This window comes from Echinops telfairi, unplaced genomic scaffold (assembly GCF_000313985.2).
Source record: "Echinops telfairi isolate 266 unplaced genomic scaffold, ASM31398v2 ScPeMD7_7467;HRSCAF=8505_1, whole genome shotgun sequence".
Classification (NCBI taxonomy): Eukaryota; Metazoa; Chordata; class Mammalia; order Afrosoricida; family Tenrecidae; genus Echinops; species Echinops telfairi.
In genome coordinates, this window is record NW_022111368.1 from 11,491,046 (window position 1) to 11,509,131 (window position 18,086).

General features: G+C 50.3%; 1 protein-coding gene across 4 annotated transcripts in view; it reads left to right on the forward strand.

Moving 5' to 3' along the window:
* Positions 1 to 18,086, forward strand: part of MCF2L (MCF.2 cell line derived transforming sequence like) — a 98,986-nt gene that overhangs the window by 76,702 nt on the left and 4,198 nt on the right. For 2 of the 4 annotated variants that reach the window (XM_045283987.1, XM_045283989.1), the window contains exons 20-27: positions 882 to 1,103; positions 1,352 to 1,444; positions 3,881 to 3,959; positions 4,137 to 4,203; positions 4,778 to 4,896; positions 5,241 to 5,333; positions 6,736 to 6,810; positions 11,267 to 11,388. In XM_045283987.1, coding sequence (XP_045139922.1) covers positions 882 to 1,103; positions 1,352 to 1,444; positions 3,881 to 3,959; positions 4,137 to 4,203; positions 4,778 to 4,896; positions 5,241 to 5,333; positions 6,736 to 6,810; positions 11,267 to 11,388 — 870 coding nt within the window. The remainder of the gene's footprint in view (positions 1 to 881; positions 1,104 to 1,351; positions 1,445 to 3,880; positions 3,960 to 4,136; positions 4,204 to 4,777; positions 4,897 to 5,240; positions 5,334 to 6,735; positions 6,811 to 11,266; positions 11,389 to 18,086) is intronic. The other 2 variants (XM_045283986.1, XM_045283988.1) reach the window with 2 other exon arrangements.

The following is an 18,086-nucleotide window of genomic DNA, read 5'->3' on the forward strand; positions in this document are numbered from 1 at the left end:
CTGACGTGGGAGAGCTGTGTTTGCTCTGCACCACCTGTGCGTCTCACCTGGCATCTTGTTAAAGGGCAGGTTCTGAGTCAGTAGGTCTGTGGTGGGGCCTGAGCTGAACAGACTCCCCAGAGAGTGCTGAGGCCGCGTCTGCTAACCAGGAATAGCGGGTGTGCAGGGGGCATCCATGAGCAACCGCCACCTTGGTCTGAAGCCAATCTCATGGCCTTGACCTCAGGACAGTCGGAATTTTGCATAGCATCTTTTAGTGCCGAGGGGAGTTTGCAAGCAACCTCAGTGCTTCGTCTGTTCTCTTCAGGGCCACTAGTGGGTTGGTGATGTACAATAAGTGGCAATACAATTCTGGTTTCTGCTGTCTCCCTTTGATGCCCATAGTGTGTCTTTTTTAAAAAAAATCCTTTTATTGGGGGCTCTTACCACAGTCCATCCATTGTGTCAAGCATTTTTGTACAGAGATTGCCATCATCATTTTCAAAACGTTTTCTTTCTACTTGATTCCTGGTATCAGCTCCTCATTTCCCCCTCCCTCCCTCAGGAACCCTTGAGCAACTATAAATATAGCATGCCTTTCACTAAGGCTGCTGCTAGTTCCGCCCTTCCTTCACTTTTGCCTCTCCCTCCTTCGCCTTCTCCCTCCTTCTCTCCTCGCCCCCTCCATGTCCTTCTCCAGTGTTCATTTGCCTCGTTCCTCTCCTCTTCCCCCACAGTCTCAGAAACCCCCAGGGGACGTTCTACCCTGTCCTGTGGGTCAGCAGTGACACAATGGCAGGGAGCAGAGCTTCTCTCTCCCCTTCCTCCTCGGCCCTGGTTCTAATGACGGGCCTCTCCGCCCATCCACCCCGCACTCACTGTCCTCCCTGTCTGACCTTCAGGGGAACCTCAGCGACCTGGGGAAGCTGCTGATGCAGGGCTCCTTCAGCGTCTGGACGGACCACAAGAAGGGCCACGCCAAGGTGAAGGACTTGGCCCGGTTTAAGCCGATGCAGCGGCACCTGTTCCTGCACGAGAAGGCGGTTCTCTTCTGCAAGAAGAGGGAGGAAAACGGGGAGGGCTACGAGAAAGCCCCCTCATACAGCTACAAGCAGTCCCTCAACGTAAGCACAGGGCCCATGGGCGGCACCAGTGCATCCCTCCAGCTAACCCCGAGAGGGAAACCGTGTGGCATCATGACTCAGGGTTAGACTCGAATTTAAACCTCGACAGGTTTGAGACATTCTTAGCCCGCACCACAAAAAGCACGTCTCTCGTGGGATGCAGGCAACTAACTGACTTCTTTAAAAGATGAACTTGGGTGCTTCCCGCATGCTTCTTAATTCCTGTTCTCCAATCTTGCCTTGGCCAGATGACTGCGGTTGGCATAACAGAGAACATCAAGGGGGACAGTAAGAAATTTGAAATCTGGTACAACGCAAGAGAAGAAGTGTACATCATCCAGGTAGGAGTCGCCTGTCTGTTGCTTCTTGGCCACGCTGTAAGGCTTCAGTGGACCCTCTTGAGAATGGCCAGTGGAAAGCTGCTAATGAGGGCTGGTGTGCAGAAGGCTTTATCACCCATGCAGAGGTCAGGGCCATGCAGGAACTCAGTCCCGGGCCCAGGGGAGATGCAAACCAGGGGCTTTACCGAGATTAAAATCGAAAATGGATGCCAACTAACAAAGTTTCCAGGCCGTGTGGACCATGCACACATGAGAACGGAGAAACTAACTCCGTCATGTCTGCTGCGCAGTGTCTGGATTCTTCCAGTCAGAAAGTATATTCCCAGGCCCTGCCTTAAGTCCTTTTTAGGTTGACGACGGTGGGGGGATGTCTATTCAATGTCTATTTAGAGCACCCCCTGGCAAGGCCAATAGGAGCCCTAGTGGCGTAGCGGTTTTGCTTTGGGCTGCTAACCACAAAGTCAGAAGTTCAAAACCAACGGCAGCTCCATAGGAGAGAGACAGGGTGTTGTACTCCCATAAAGAGTTAGTTCTTAAATGCTTCCTCCCCACCCACTAGCATGATCATAATTCTACCTTACAAATCTGGCTAGACCAGAGGATGTACACTGGTACAGATAGCGACTGGAAACACAGGGAATCCAAGACAGATGACTCCTTCAGGACCAGTGGTGAGAGAGGCGAGGCCTGGAGGGTGAAGGGAATATGAGGTAGAAAGGGGGAACCGATTACAAGAATCTAAGTATTGCCTCCTCCCTGGGGGAGGGACAGCAGATAAGAGGGTATGGGGAGACGTCGGAGAGTGTAACTTATGACAAAACTATAATAAGCTATGAATTATGCAGGGTTGAGGAGGGAGGGAGTAAATGAGCAACTGATATTAAGGGCTAAAGTGGAAGACAAATGTTTTGAGAATGATGAGGGCAACAAATGTACATATGTGCTTGGCACAACGGATGTATGTATGGATTGTGATAAGAGTTGTACGAGCCCCCAATAAAATAATTTTTAAAAAGAGTTAACAGTCTTGGAAACCCACAGGGGCAACTCTACCCTGTCCTACAGGGTCGCCGCTGTAAGTCAGAATCAGCTCTACGGCAGTGAGTTTGGTTTAGAGTTAATGGCAAGACCCACAGGAGCCCTAGTGGCTTCATGGGGTCTGAGGTGAGCTGTTAACTGCGAAGCCAGCAGTTCAAAACCACCAGTCACTCCAGAGGAGGTGAGGCTTTCTGCTCCCATAGAGCATTAGAGTCCGAGAAAGCCACAGGGGCAGTTCTACCCTGTCCTATAGCTTCACTTTGAATCAGAATTGGCTCGATGGTAATGCCTTAGAACCCCGATCACCCAGCTAATTACTTTAAATGTGTGCGTGGTGGATCACTTTGCTGTAGGTGACTCATCGGGCTACCAACCATAAGGTCCGCAGTTAGAAACCATCAGCCATTGGGTGGGCCAAAGATGAAGCTGTCTCCTCTTGTAAAGAGTGGCAATCTCAGAAGCCCACAGGGGCATTTCTTTACTGTCCTACAGGGTCGCTATGCGTCCATACCAACTTGATGGCAGGGAGGGTTTTCTGTTGCTTTTTTTCTCTTTTGGTGTGGGGAGGGAGTCGTTTTAATGGCAAGACCCAAGTGTCCTGTCAGTAATTAAGCTAAGCACAGGCAGATCTGCCTTTCAGAATTCAACGTCCATGGAAACCATAGGCCTGTCTTCCAGCCTTCTCAGGATGGGGTAGGCCCAGGCGGTTGACCCACCCGCTACACAGCATGGGCCCAGACTGACGGGCCCTATAGCACCAAAATGGGGACAGGGCCCTGGCTCTGGCTCCGGCTGCCATCCGCAGCCAACAGCTCTGAAGTAAGGATCCAGGAGAGCTGCCAGGAACCTAGTATGAGCCTGAAGGTGTCAGCTCGACATCTTCTGAGCCCCACTCTGGTGCGAGGCTCAGGCCCTGCAGCAAGAGCAAGGCCAGCTGCGAGGTCTAGGTCCACACATCTTGATTACCCTGTGGTCCAGCACCTGCTGTGGAGAGTCACTTAGAGTTGACTATGAGGTTTACTGGTCACCCTAAAAAAGTCAGTGGGCTTTCCACAGAAACACACCAGGGTTCGTTTACAGCCATGCCAGTTCAACAGCTAGTTTGGTTGGTTATGGGGTCTGGGTTCATTCAATCTGCTAACTGGCTTTTGAGCGCCGCCTGGTGCCAAGAACGAGTCCTGCACTGGCTATTTCCAGTCCTGCACTTGCCCTTGTAGCCAAGAGTCCACATGGCAAGATGTGTCCACCCATTTTTTCCCCCTTTCTTGTTTCTTACAGTCAGGGGTTGGTTATTAAATGCCCTCGACTGTCCGGAGACGTCACCAGAGTGAGATTCTAACGCTTATTCCTTAACAATATTTTGGTTCTTACCCACTGGCGTCTATTTTGCGGGGACAGGCACCAACTCCCGAGATCAAAGCAGCCTGGGTGAATGAAATCCGCAAAGTGCTGACCAGCCAACTGCAGGCTTGTAGAGGTAAGGGCAGTGGGGACGGTTCGTTTCTCTGTGCTTGGGCTCCAGGTGTACTGTGACTTTTGCCTGAACGCAGCACAATATTGTTACCTCTCCTAGAGAGGTTAGCGTGTACAAGAAAAGACGCCAGAGGCAACTCCTGTGTCGTGAATGGCTGGTTTCTTTGTCCCCTCATTGCAGAAGCCAGTCAGCATAGGGCACTGGAGCAGTCCCAGAGCTTACCTCTGCCCATGTCGTCCAACACCAGGTGAGTGTGACCGTACAGGTAAAACGCCACTGTGCTGGGAAGACTCCACGGTGGGCTTGGGGCATCTCCACCTTTTAGCCAGCGTGACTGATAGCTGCATGCTGTTCATGATAGCCCAGAGGGGGGCCAACCGAGTGCCACCACCGTGGGGGACCCTTGCAGACACGCTCAGTGAAAAATCAGTCCACACATAAAGCGTCCAACACTGTAGGATCCCACTTAGGTGCGATATCCAGGACAGGCAAAATATGCACCCCAAGAAACAGAACTGTACTTGCGGTTCCAAGGGCTTGTGGGGTAAGAGGAAATGGGGGTGCTTAGTTGAGCGGCATTGAGTTTCTGTTTGGAAACTGTGGTAATGGCTTCACAGCAAGGTGCAAGTATTGAGGTCCCTGAATTGTACACTTATAAAGGGTTAAAACAGAAGATCTTCCCCACCACACACACACACATTGTACAGAGAAAGAGAGAAATTGTGCTGTTTGAGGTCTGAGTAAGAAGCCGTGTTTTGAATAATTAACCTGGTAATGTACTTTTCCTTTTTCCTTCTTTTTGGTGGCCCTTGGGTCCCTAGCCCCTCCAAAGGAAATCCGAAAGCTATCAAGAAGTCAGAAGAAAGAAAAACGGACCCTCTAAGCCTGGAAGGATATGTGAGCTCAACGCCATTGCCAAAGCCCCCCGAAAAGGGCAAAGGTGGGTGTCTGTTGTAACTGAGCCCCGGGCGTACATAGAGGTGGCGCGATGATGCTGGAGACCAGGGTGTCAGGGCCACCCCTCATGTTAGAAGCACACAGCATTTGTAAAGAGCCCGGCACGTTCTTCTTGTGTGCTGCAGAAGAAGCCATGTCAGGGCTGTGGTGGGGCTGAGGTTGGGTCCCCACACAGCAAGCCCAGCCCAGAAAGGCCGTTTTGAGTCCCAAAGTCTGGACATCTGTCAACTGTGACCTCTATCCGACTTCCCTGCTGGGCCCTCCTTGGGCTGGGGGTGGGGTGTCCACACCCTACATGTGTGTGTGTCTCTCTCTCTTCCTTTGTAGATGACACAGTCACTAGTTCTACCTCAGAGAGCTCGGCGCTTTCCAAAAAGCGCTTTACCCTGCAGGGCTTTGCTAACCTCAAAGGTCAGAAAGGTAACAAGGCACACACTCCCCCGCCCCCTGAAGCGTCCATCGGCTGTGCCCTGTCTGTGCTCCATCTGTGTGGTGGTCATTCATGGGGGCGGGCTCCTCCTTCATCGCTGCAGTGGGGCCTGTGTGCGCGAGTCCCCACCGAATCACCGATGGCGGGGGCGCATGGGGAGGAATGCCGTGGGTGACCAGATTTAAGATTTCTGTTTCTCCATGAACTTTTTTGCGCCCTCTCTCAAAGAGGGAGCGGGGCATGTCTGATGAAGACTGGAGTGGCCGTCAGTCAGCTGACCTGGTGGCCCTCCCTCCTCCTGTTCCCGCCCAGCTGTGGTGATGGTTTTTCTGCCAGGGTGGTGAGGGCTGCCAAGGTAGATGAGCCTAGCTGGGCAAGTGAACAGAGCTGATAAAGGATCCCTTTAGGGCACACGTTCCCAAAGACCTACACCCTTTTCAGAACGGAAAAAATAAAGTGTATTGAGTCCCCTCTCCCCTCCCAGCCAGTTATAAACTTCTGGTCTGCAGCCCAGGAGCCCCAGCGGAGGAGGGTTACATGGTCAACTGCAGGCTGCAAGGCCGGCAGATGGAGACCACTGACTACTCCAAGAGAGGAAGACGGTCCTTTCCACTCCCAGAAAGCATTACCATCTCGAAAACCCACAGGAACAGTTCTACCCTGTCCTCTGGGTTCGCTATGAGTCGGCATTAACTTGATGACAGTGGGTCTGGTCCTACAGCGCATGGAGCCCTGATGGTGAGCAGTTTGAAACCACTAGCCACTCCAAGGGAGAAAGAGGAGGCTCCCTACTCCTGTAAAGAGTTACAGTCTCAGAAACCCACAGGGGCAGTGCTCCCTGTCAGAAGAAGTCCCTGTTACTCAGCATGGACTGGAAGGCCATGAACTGTTGCACCGAAGGCTCTGCCCAGCAGCCCCGAGGGGCAGTCTGGCTCACGCTGGGAAACACCCTTTAGTTAGTGCCAGTTAGAACGCACTCCCTTGTGAAGCAACCCCGACATCCCAGCCTCCTGATGCGAAAAGCCAATGTTGTCCGAGGTTCTTTTGATGAGTCCAAATACTTTGTTGTCTCCCCCACCCGCCGCCGCCGCCCATTTATAAACTGGATAAATTTGCTTCTTGCTGAGAGCAGAGGGAGGGCAGCAAGAAAGAATGACAGAATGGATAAAAGAAAGGAGACCACAAAGCTAAGAGCATGCGCCTAGAGGTGGCCCCACCATGGGCCCCTGTGCGTGTGCACCCGCCACCTCTCCCTGTCAGCCCGGGCAGGGGCCGGGTCTCAGGCCAGCATGAGCTCCGAGGTGCCTCGCACGGAACCCCCCACCCTTCTGCACATTTCCTCACTCTGTCTCTCCTCTGTTCTGTGTTTCCCTCCTCCTCCTCCTTCTGCAGCTTCTCCTACCAGTCCCGACAAAAAAGCTAAGCGGCACGAAGTAAAGAGCGACCCAACTCCTTTTGGTTTAAGAGGTAGAGTGTGCCCACCTTCTGCACGCGGCTGCCCGCCCACCTGGGCCCAGTTAGGAACACTCACTGGCTGGCCGTTACCAGCCATCCGACATGGGAGACTCTGTGCTGACCAGAAACACCGGCGTCGCTTCAGTCAGAAGCCGGGGACTCTGGCTGCGAATATGATGATGGTCTTCATGCTTCTCAGTGTCCCTCCCCCAGCCAGATGCACCCGGCTCCTTCCAAACTGGGTAGCCCCAGGGCCCAGCTGGTTGCTCTTGGCATCTGGTCAGCAGTTGGTTTGGTTTGGGTTTTACTTTGTTCATAGTATCCCCCGCAACAGCAGGCCTAGCCCTGCTCCTCCCACCCCGCATGCCCCGACCTCCTGCTTCACCAATTTGGAGCCATATAGCATAATCCCTTGCAAGTCCTGATTTTGAGAGACTATTGTATTATCCTTATCACCGTTTCTTCATGGAGCGCTCATGGACACTGGCTCTGTCCTTCCAATTATGTAGCCCTTCTGTATTAGACAGGGTTCTCTAGAGAAACAAAACCAATACACTAACTATCGCACCTGCCCACCCCCCTCTCCCGGGCCCCTCCTCCCTCAGTAGCATCAACAGATGGCCACCTAAGATTCCAATCTCTCTAATATTTCAACTTGCTCTTGTCAGTTTACTCCGGTATACGTAGACCTTAGGAGAGCAAGTGCATAAGGCAGACATTCACATTCTTTAGTAGTTAAGATAAACTTGTGTTTGGTGCTAACTCCTCATTTTATGGAGAAGTCAGCCCAGCCCATACAGCCGGACGCACGCAGGCTTGATACTGGATCTTACATCTTATTATTTTGTGTTCAGTTCATAATCAAAGGAAACCCAAAGTTTTCCCTGGCTTAGGTTGGGAGTACGGAGCCCTGGTGGCAGAGCAGGCTCTTGATGAGGCTGCTACCCACAAGGTCAGCAGTTTGAACCCACCCGTGGCTCCAAGGGGGAAACATGACGTTTTCGGTTTCCCTAAAGATTGACAGCCTGAGAAATCCAAAGGGGGCTGCTCTGCTCCTTCCCACAGAGGCACTGTGGAGTTGGCACCCTCTAGCTGGCAGTGGGTGTGGGTTTTTGAGGTGATTTGAGGTTGAAGGTCTCAAGTTCACAGAAGTTCACTTTCAGAATCTTCCAGAGTTCCCCAAACACCTACAAAGAGTTGCACAGAGATCCCTCGCCCTTCCCTGAAGCCCAACAAGAGTCACTCCAGGCCCCAGGGCCCGGATGAGTGGCCTCTTTGCTGCTCTCCTGCACAAAAGTGCAGGGGTAGAAAGTGCCCCAGCTCCCTGCCTCCGAGTAGTTTGCTGCCATTGCAGCCCTGTAGCCGGAGGGTGTGACATAAAACATTCTATCATCTGCTGCCTCCTATCAAAATGTAAGGTGCATTTTTGCTCATTAAACATTTTCCACTGCCGGCCGGGAGACCCCCCCCAAAGCAGTTAGTGGCTCCAAGGGATAACTGGAAGTGGGTGCCGTGGTGTCGGGAATGTGGCCCCCGAACCAGACTTACTGGTGGCCCAGACACTGGTTCCAGGGCTTTTTTTTTGTTTTTAACCACGGGATGACGTCCCCTCTCTGAGTTTCCAGACAACCTGGCAGGGTTGTAATGAAGACAGAAAGAGATATCATGTGTAAAGCCCTGAGCCCAGCCAGCACCTAGGAGCAAGCTGTCAAACAGCACCACCACTATCATCATTAGCAAAAATGAACGGCCCTCATTAGCATAAACAAAAGCAGTGTCATCACTGTTCACTGTCTGTCCCAGATGACGACGAGCCCCTGGCCCTGGAAGGCTGGGGCCACTGCAGTTGCTCACTGGCCTCCTGAAAAGCCCTCAGCTGGCTGCTGTCCCTCCTTGGCGATGCCAGGGAATAGAAGTGACCATAGTCACTATCACCTTGGCCTCCTGTAAAACGTCCCCTACAATCATACAAGGATTCCTGGTGGTGGTGTAGTGGGTATGCGTTGGGCTGCTTATCACAAGGTCAGCAGTTCAAAACCACCAGCTGCCCTGAGGGAAAGATGAGGCTTTCTACTCCCGTGCAGAATTAAAATCTGGGAAACCCACGGGCAGCTCTACCCTGCCCTGGAGCATCGGAATCCCCTTGATGGCAGTGCAGGGAACACGCTAAAGGGGGTGCAGAGTAACCTGACCCTCATTTCCAGTTCCACGTCCATCCCGTTGCTTGTTCTGGGTTATTGCTGTGGACAGGGTTAGATTTCAGCACTGGCCTGCTCACCCTGAGGACAGTGACCCCAGATGAGGAAAATGCCTGCAGAGGCCCTCAGTCTGGAAGCCATTGTCCCTGGAGGTGCCTGGGGCAGGTTTGTTGGGGCTTTCCCAGCCCACCGCTCTTCCAAAGGAAGGTGGTCCTAGGAATACTTTTTTGGAGCCAGTGCTTTCTTCCCAGCCACAGCAGCTCCTGAGACAGAAAGGCTGTTTGTAAACTGATTTTCGCTTCCTGTTTTCCCAGAAGCGCCATATAAATGCTTCGGGACAAGCAGGGTGATGGGCTGGAGCAAGAAGAATCTTCTAGACAGTCCCCCCCAGCAGGGGCTCCCATGGTCAGACCCTGACTCCACCCTCCATCCTGACACCCCCACCCACCCACCCGAATGCCCTTACTTAGCTCCTCACACTTCACATGTCCCCACCGCAGGCAGCCTGGAGGAGATTTGTAGCTTTAAAAAGAAAAAAGACAAACCCAGACATTCCCAAATGGTTGCACACATGCACGTCTCCTAATGCCACCGAGCAGGGCCAAGTAGCTTAGCACCTCGCACCTGGTCCCCGCAGCCCTGCCCCCGGGCTCTCCAAGGCCCCTGGCCCCTGCCCTGGGTGCAGTGAAGCCCGAGCCTACAGCTCCCAGGGCGCTAGTGCTGCAGGCACCCTGGGCTCCAGTCCCTGAGAAACTCACTGCTTCCTCTGCCGGGTCCCAGGTTCTGCTGGCTCGGGGAGAACTCTTTGCTCACAACTCCCTTTGTCTTTCCAGACCAGAGCTGGCTTTCAAAGTCCTCCCTCCAGCTTGCCTCTCCTTGCCAGCCTTCCAGTCCACTGGCAGGCTATCTCTGGACAGGCTCCCCAAGCTTAATAAAGTGGAGGTGGGGGTTTATGCACTGTTGGCATACCTTCACATAGCTAGCACCCCCTGTTCCTTGGGGGAAGCCTGCGGCCAGCTGCTCCAAGCAGCTAGAATGGGATGTGCCAACACTGGACTGCTCGCATATGCCCGTTTCCTGCTCAGAATGGCCTGGGGGGTGGAGCCCTGTAGATGACTGTGAGACCACACCTCCAGAGTTTAAGTTCGGTGTGTTGCCCCAGGACCGCATTTCTTGTACCGATTCAGCATGGTGCTGGGATTTTGTCGGCCACTGTTTTGAGTCCAAAAGGCCGTTTTATTTCCCCTTTATGTTACGCTGCTAATTACAAGGGTCAGCCGTTTGAAACCCACCCGCAGCTCCGAGAAAGAAAGATGAGGCTTTCTACTCCATTCAAGAGTTAAGTCTCAGCTCTGCCCTGCCTTCAGGGTCACTGTGAGTTGGAATCCACTCAGTGGCAGCCAGCTTGGGCTTGGTTTGGGTTTCCTTTGCTCTTTCCTCCTTGCTAGCCTGGTGGAGGTAGCTGCGAGGGCTGGCTGTGGAGCTGACTGCCCAGGTTTGAATCCTAGCTTTGCCACTGCCTGCCTGTGTGACCTGAGACCTGCCATCTAACATCTGTGTGCTTCCGCTTACTCATCTATGAAATAGGTATTCCCAGGCCTGCCTGCCCCTCAAGGTGGTTGAAGAGCCTAAATCAATGAACACAGGTCTAGTGCTTAGAACTGGCATTTGGTGTGCACTCAAGGAACACTCACTATTGCGAGTAGCAGCAGCTTCACCTGACACAGTTCTGACCTATGTGAAGAGAGCAAGCATTTCTTCCAAAGCTGCCTTCTCTGGCATGGGTATTTACTGCAGCGCTGGGACACAGGTAGGGGGGAGGGTCTTCAGTTCATTGTCACTCAGAGTTTCCGCATTTCCTCAGACATAGGCTGACAATATTCCTGCTGGCATTGCTTTCCTGTTTCTGGGGGGCCAGCGCCTGGCTGGCCTCCTGCAGGAGCTGAGGTCCAGACTGGGCTATGGAGGGGCCAGGAAGGCACTGCCTTCCATGCAGTTGCCTGAGCAAAGGCTGTCCAATGCTTCTCTGCCCTGCCTGCTAAGGACAGTTCGGACCATTCATGGCAGGCGTTTTGAAAGTATAAAGTTGTGTCCCTGACAGCCAGGTAGGATGTCCCACACAGTGGCAGGCTCTTCTTGGGACGATATAGTGACACATTGAAGGGACATCTGTGGGGACTTTGGTAGGCCACACCTGGCACAGGCCACCATTTGAGACAAGGACTGCCCTCCCTAGGAGAGATCTTCACTGGGGTCTGTTCCTCTCATAGGTTGGAGCAAAACGTCTCATTCCCTGGAGGCCTCAGAAGACAACGATGGCTGGTCCAGCGCAGAGGAGCCGATTAATTCATCGGATGCTGAGGAAGAAAGCGGAGCAGGCCCCAACAGACTGGTAACTTTGTTGTCCCTGGCCATGGTCGCTCACAGAGGGTGGGAGTGCTGGTATTCCCCAGAACTGTCCCAGGCTCAATCCTCTTGGTTTGCTCACAGCGTCTCGTAGCTGTGAGATGTCTTTCTCCCGTGCCCTCTGCTTACCCGTCAGTGGTCCAGAGCTTCTAGCCCCGCCCCCAGCCTCTCTGAGTTGCCCTCAAATGGAGTCCGGCCCATGAACAATCAAAAGAGACATAGCCCCGATCTCTTGGTGATTGGGAGGCTCATGTCCATATCCCACAGGATCAAGAACTGCTCCACCGAGCTTCCAAAGCTGTAAATCTCATGGAATCAGAATCCCCCACCTCTCTTTCTCCCTCAGAGTGGCAGGTTCACAGATGAAGGGAGAGATGTGACATGCAGAGACTGACTCAGGACCAACGGCAGCGGCCTAGAAAAGCTTGGGTGTTAAAGGGCCCCTCAGGCAGGAAAGGAAACTGGGTCAGGAAGCGGGCCCCACAGGCCCCAGAAGGAATATGGGGTTTGCTCTCGGTGTCACAGGGTTAGTATGATCCCACCCCCTTATTTGTAATGAAGACCCTGGCTGCTCTGGCGTGTTGAGGATGGCCGCAGGGCCCAGGTGGAAGGTGACTGCAGGCTCGTCCTGTTAAGAGGTCACAGTGGCCTCATGAGCACGAAGGGGACTTCCTACTCCCTTTGCTTCCAGATGCCTGACCAGCCGAAGGCCACAGTCCAGCTGCACGGATAGTGACTGTTAGCACCACCCTGGGGCTCCATAGAATTATAGCACTATTCTAAGTGTATGGGAGTCCCGGGGGCATAGTGGGTTACATATTGGACTGCGAACCGTAGGTCGGCAGTTCAAACCCACCAGCCGTGCCTTGGGAGAAAGATGAGACCGTTTGCCCCCATAAAGATTCACAGTCAAAGAGATTTAATGTGAAAGTGTATGTGAGTATGATATCAAGAACACTACTTTTAAAAAAGCTTGACGTATGGTTACCATGGGTGAAGTAGGAATAGTTTTTGCTTAGGAGGTATTAACTTTATGTCCGTGATGGTGGGATAACATCTACCATTTGGGAAAGAATATCAATAACGGTTGAACAACACAAAGAATATAATTCATGGCACTGAATTATACATATAGAATTTGTTGGATTGGAGAATGTTTTGTTGTGTATATCTTTGCCAAAATCAAAAAGTAATAATTACACAAATAGCAGTGAGTATAAGGAAGTAGAAAATGTTATAAAATTGATTGTGGTAATGATTCTACAGTGAAATCCAGCCCCACAGTCAAACATGTCTGTAGGAGCGACATGTGCAATTGAAGAAATGGGGAGAGAGAAAAGACGGGCACAAGTGTCTCGTCTTCAATGGCTAAAGCAGAAGAGAGTGAGTTTATTCAACAGTGAGTTTATATAGTAGCTGGCCTGCAGGCCTCCAGGAGGCCCATGCTCAATAGAATGGGCAGTGTGTGAATCGTGAACATCAGAGCTCCTTAGGAGAACTCTTCATAAGTATCAGACATTTCAGAGACAAAAGGAGGCATTGGCTCCTTGAGTGATAGGAACAAAAGGAATTGGACTGTTCTTAAAGCTAGACATCCTTAACTTCATAGGGAGGGAGGAGCCAGGTGCCTAGAGGATAAGGTGACCAGACGTCCCGCTTTTGGCGGACAGTCCCGATTTTTTTTTTTTTAAGTCCCGATTTTTGGAAAGAATGCACGACAAGCTAGGACACCGTCTATTTGGTCCATATAGATCAAATTTTTAATCATGAACCCTCCCTCAGTCAATGGTGTCCTGCTTTAAATCTGGTCACCTTACTATAGGAGACAGCTTTAGATTAGCATTTTGATGGATGCAGTTGTGGAGAAATCTCTCTCTGTGGAGACTGTGTCCTTGCGGCTATATTATCTCATGACAGTGGAGGGCTTTCTTGGATTACGGCACTGGTCTTCCAGGCCTTGTGGTCACGAGGGCAGAGATTAGAAGCCTTGCACTTTCATCCAGGTTCTCAGTCTCCCACAATTCCCACTTTTGATTGAGGAACATTTTTGAACAATAGAATGAGAGCCAATATTTCCGTTTTCTGAGCAGAGGTCTCACAGGTGTGAAAGGACTGAGAGAAGGGTCCCCAGTAGGCTGCTAGGCCATTACTATAACTGTCTGTAACATGTAGGGCTCTTTCAAGCGGCTTGCGGGGAGGGGGTGAGATTTTAATAAAGATCCATGAAGTCCATTTCGGGAACTCCCAGAGTTTCCCGGAGAGTCATAACAGTCTAATTTCCCACAAAATTCAGCCAACGCTATTTAAAAGCCTGTAGAAAATTCAAAAGGAGTTTTTTATCTGAACTGGGGTATAAAGTAGAATTATGATTGATAGAGCGTACCCACTCAGTTCTGGACAGTGATGCCAGTCTTTGGCAATTAGCTGAGCAATTTATCCCCAATAAGGCCACATGGCTTTGGGACCCTTTTTGCCTAAATGTACCATCCCACCCCCCACCCCAAGGCTTTTCCTCTGGGGCTAGCGTAGCAGTGGGGTGATCTGGATCAATGTGATCCATCTCTCCCTGGCTGATGCATTGTTCCGCAAACTCTAATTCCAGTTGAACCTCAGGGGTAAGCTCTCTGGAACTATTCAGCTGGGGGTCGCCTTTTAGTGTGTTCAAGTGCTGGAGGAGGGGGGGGTGTCTCGCAAAGGTCATGTCCAATTTATATCTCCCAGCACCTTTTGAAAATCATGTAATGTCCGTAGATGGTCTTTTCTAATTTAGAGTTTCTGTGGTCTAATGGTGGTCCAGTCCACTACTCTTCCTACGTATGCATTAGGGCTCCTTGTCTGGATCTTGTCAGGAGCAATTATTAATCCTGCCTGAGAGATGGGCTCACTGATATGAATATAAGTTTGTTGTAGCATTTCATTATCAGGTGCTGCTATTAAGATATCATCCAAGTAGTGGATGATATAAACTCCAGGAAAAAAATTCTGACTGGTTCTTGAGACTTTTCCTATAAAAATGGACAGATGGTGGCGCTGTTCACCATGCCTGAGCTACAGTCTTCCAAAGGTATCTCGGATTTGGAGCTCGGATTGAACTCAGGGATGGTGAAGGTGAATTTTTCATAATCAGCAGGAGCTAAGTGGAGAATTTAAAAACAGTCTTTTAGAGCTATAACTATCAAGGGCCATCTCTTTGGAGTCAGACTTGGTGAGGGAAGGGCTGGTTGGAGGGCTGTATGATCAAATTAACTGCCCTAAATATGTCCTTATGAACGACCTCGTGTAGTGCCTGCAGTTTGTCTTTATTAAAGGACCACTGTTCTATCAATATGGGGTCATGGGGTTTCCAAGAGGGTTTAACGGGTGCAGGCTTTATAACAGCAGCCCCTGTTAAACACGTGAATACCCTAAGCCATAACGGTAATATTTAGGAGGGGTCTCAATTAGAGAAGGATCTCTTTGTTCATTTTTTCCAAGCCCCTCCTCCCCCTTTGCACCCTATTTTCTGCCTCATGACTTGTGGTATCGAATTTTGGGGAGGTGTGTCCAGCCTTGGCCACCCCCCCCCCTGTTGTAACAGAGCTCTTTCTCAAAGTGTATAGACATACATATGAATATAGGCTTAAGTAAGCTGGACTGCCCTTCAGGTCCTGTGCACAGCAGCAGTTCACCACATTGCCGTACTCTTTCCTGAGTAATTCTCCCGCTTTCTCCAGGTTGAATTCAGGAGCAGCCAGTGGTCTCCCCTTTGCCTAGTTGATTACTCCGTACAGTGACATCAGCTCCTGAATCTAAAAGCCCTAAAAACCATTTCCCCTCAATTGCTAACTCCATATAGGGCATACTTGTCTATGCATAACAGCGCTTCAATGTACTCTGACCTACGAGCAAGTCTGCTTCCTCAGGTGCTCTTGCATGAGTGGTGGTTGTTCTTCCAAAAGGAATGCGAGGAATTAAAAGTAATCAGCCTATGTGGTCTCCCTTTTTGATAGCCCAGGGGATTTCAGATTTAATTACAGAGTTGAGCTCCTCTTCAGAATCTTGATCAATAATTCCAGTACCACTTTGAGCACCTTGGACGTTTAGTCTAGATTTCCCTCATCAAAGTTCTACTATTGAGGTCCTTATACTTCGATTTTAATGATTGCTGAGGTGTTAGTGTCAATTGAACTTCTTCCTGGCTTGTTCGATCTACCACTGCCCTCCCTCTGGTGGTGGGACTGAGTGAGGCCTAGGGCATTGTGGGTAAAATTGGACTGAAACTGTGCCCTCCAGTTTCCATTGGGTGGGCTCGGAGCTGGCCCTGCACCCCATTTCCCAACTGGGCGGCATTGACTAATGGGTTCCCTTTGCTACTGATTTTTGAGCAACACTGACTTACCCAATGGTTTCCCTTTTTTTTTTTTTTGGCATTGGGCACAGACAGGGTTCTGGGAGCCCCGCCCAGGGCCACTCCTAGTTGTGGGACTGGGCAGCAGACATTGCCCACATTCTTTTGAAAATGTCCAACTTTTCGGCAATTCAAACATTTTTCCCGTTGGTTTCTTTAAATTGGCCATAGCAGCAGCTGAAAGTTCAGCTTTATAGGTTTCAGATCCAACTCCCCTACAAATCTTGATCGTCTAAAATCCTATCCTGTTCCTTGAAGGGACAGATTTCAGCTTGGCAATCATGATTAGCATTGTCACAGCTGGAGACCACAGCAGGTGTCCTGCAATGTCTGAGTTATTTGTGCTTTTAGGGACTGCCTCCTGCAGATGGGACAACCTCTCTATAGGGCTCATCATTCTGCCAGCTACCGCAGGGTAACTAGGCCGCTTTTCTCCAGATGCTACTACTACCCTTTCCCAGGCTCGCAAACAAGTATCACATGTTTGCGAAAATCCTTGCTCGGTGATCTGCAACTGGGCCTCCACGGTGACAAAAATCATTGTTTCCCAACAACAGATGCATCCCTGCAGGCACATCTTGCTCCATGTTTTTTCAAGCTTGCCTCCCGCTCCCTCATCCCACCAAGTGTGGTGTTGTAAATAATCCAATGGAGAGAGGCAAGTTTTAGTCAGTGCATTCCAGTCTGCCAATAGAAGGAGACCAGATCATACCAATTACAAATGGGGAGTCTGCTCCATAATGTTTAACTGCCTGCTTGATGCCTTTTAAGAGCTTGAAAGGGAAGGCACCATATGCCTTTCTTTATAGCCCTGTGAGTCTTCTGCATCCAGCGGTCATTCAACCACATGATCAGGGAAAGCTAGTCTGGTCTCTACATTTCCTTCTTCTCTATCCATTTTTCCATTCTTGAAAGCACAGGTGCCCTGTGGCTTTGTTTAACAGACCTGATCTTATCTTTAGAACCCTTGTCCTCTAATGTCTTATCGTCCTTGGGCTCTTGGGGGGTGAACTGCCCTGCAGGTGCAGAGACTTTGCTCATAGGTCCTGTATCGAAGCAGAAACCTTAGGTAATAAGTCCGTCTCTGCTTCTCCAGTTTTCTCCAAAGTTTCCTCATCCAGCTCATATTCATGCAATGAGTCTGCTTTTGTAAGTTTGGATAGCTCACACAAGACTTTTCACTAGACTGATGATTCCTTCTTTTCTTTCCCTGTCTGCCAAGGGTCTATACCCATTTTAACTAGTGCCCACAGAGAGCAGGTCTCCAGAGGGATATTCTCCCTTTCCCTGGGAGCCTTCATTACATTTTAGCAACTTTTCCCCAAGTCCTTAGATCTAAAGTCCCTTCCTCGGGGAACCATGGGTTGTACTTGTTCACTACCTGTAGAAAACCTTGCATCTTTCTCTTGTTGTTGCTACACACTGTTGTTTCCAGAAGTGGGTGAGTATAATACAGCAAGGTTGAGACTTACATACACTTTGTCTCATGACCCTATTACAGTTTTCTAATCTCCCCAACAAGATTCGCACTTCAAAATAAATCCCCAAACTCAGGTTACCTTTGGGAGTTTCACAGTTGTTCTATGGGGCCCCTCCCCACAGAGCTTTCCTTCAGGTGCCTGTTTGAGGTGCCACTGATGGGATCCAGCCCCACAGTGAAACGGGTCCTTAGGAGCAACATGTGCTATTAAAAGAAATAAGGAGGTACTAAGTACAGGGCACAGGGGTCAAATCTTCCATGTCAGGAGAAGGGAGACAGTTTATTCAACAATTAGTTTCTATAGTAGCAGGGCCTGCAAGCCTCCAGGAGGCAAATACACAATAGAATGGGCAAAGTGTGACTCTGGGACATCCTGAGCTCCTTAGGGGAACACTTCATAATATGCATGTAAATGTAGGAGACAACAGAAGTAGTTGGCTCCTTAAGTGATAAGGATTAAAGGAACCCTACTGCTCTTAAAGACAGGCATCCTTTAGCCTAATGTGATGAGCCAGACACCTGTAGGAGACAGCTTAATATTAACACTTTAATGGAGCACAGGGGTGGAAAAATCTCTGTGGAGATTGTGTACTTTCAGATTTATCGATTATCTTGTGACTGTGGAGGTCTCCTTTAATAATAGCATTGGTCTTCCAAGCCCTGTGACCACAAGTGTAGAGATTAGGCTGCATACAATTTCATCCAGGTTCTCTGTCTCCCAAAATGTACAATTCTTCTTGATATGATTCAACTTGAATTGTATGATATATATGGGTGAAGTGCCAATAAAACTGCTAAAAATAAAATACAATTTACC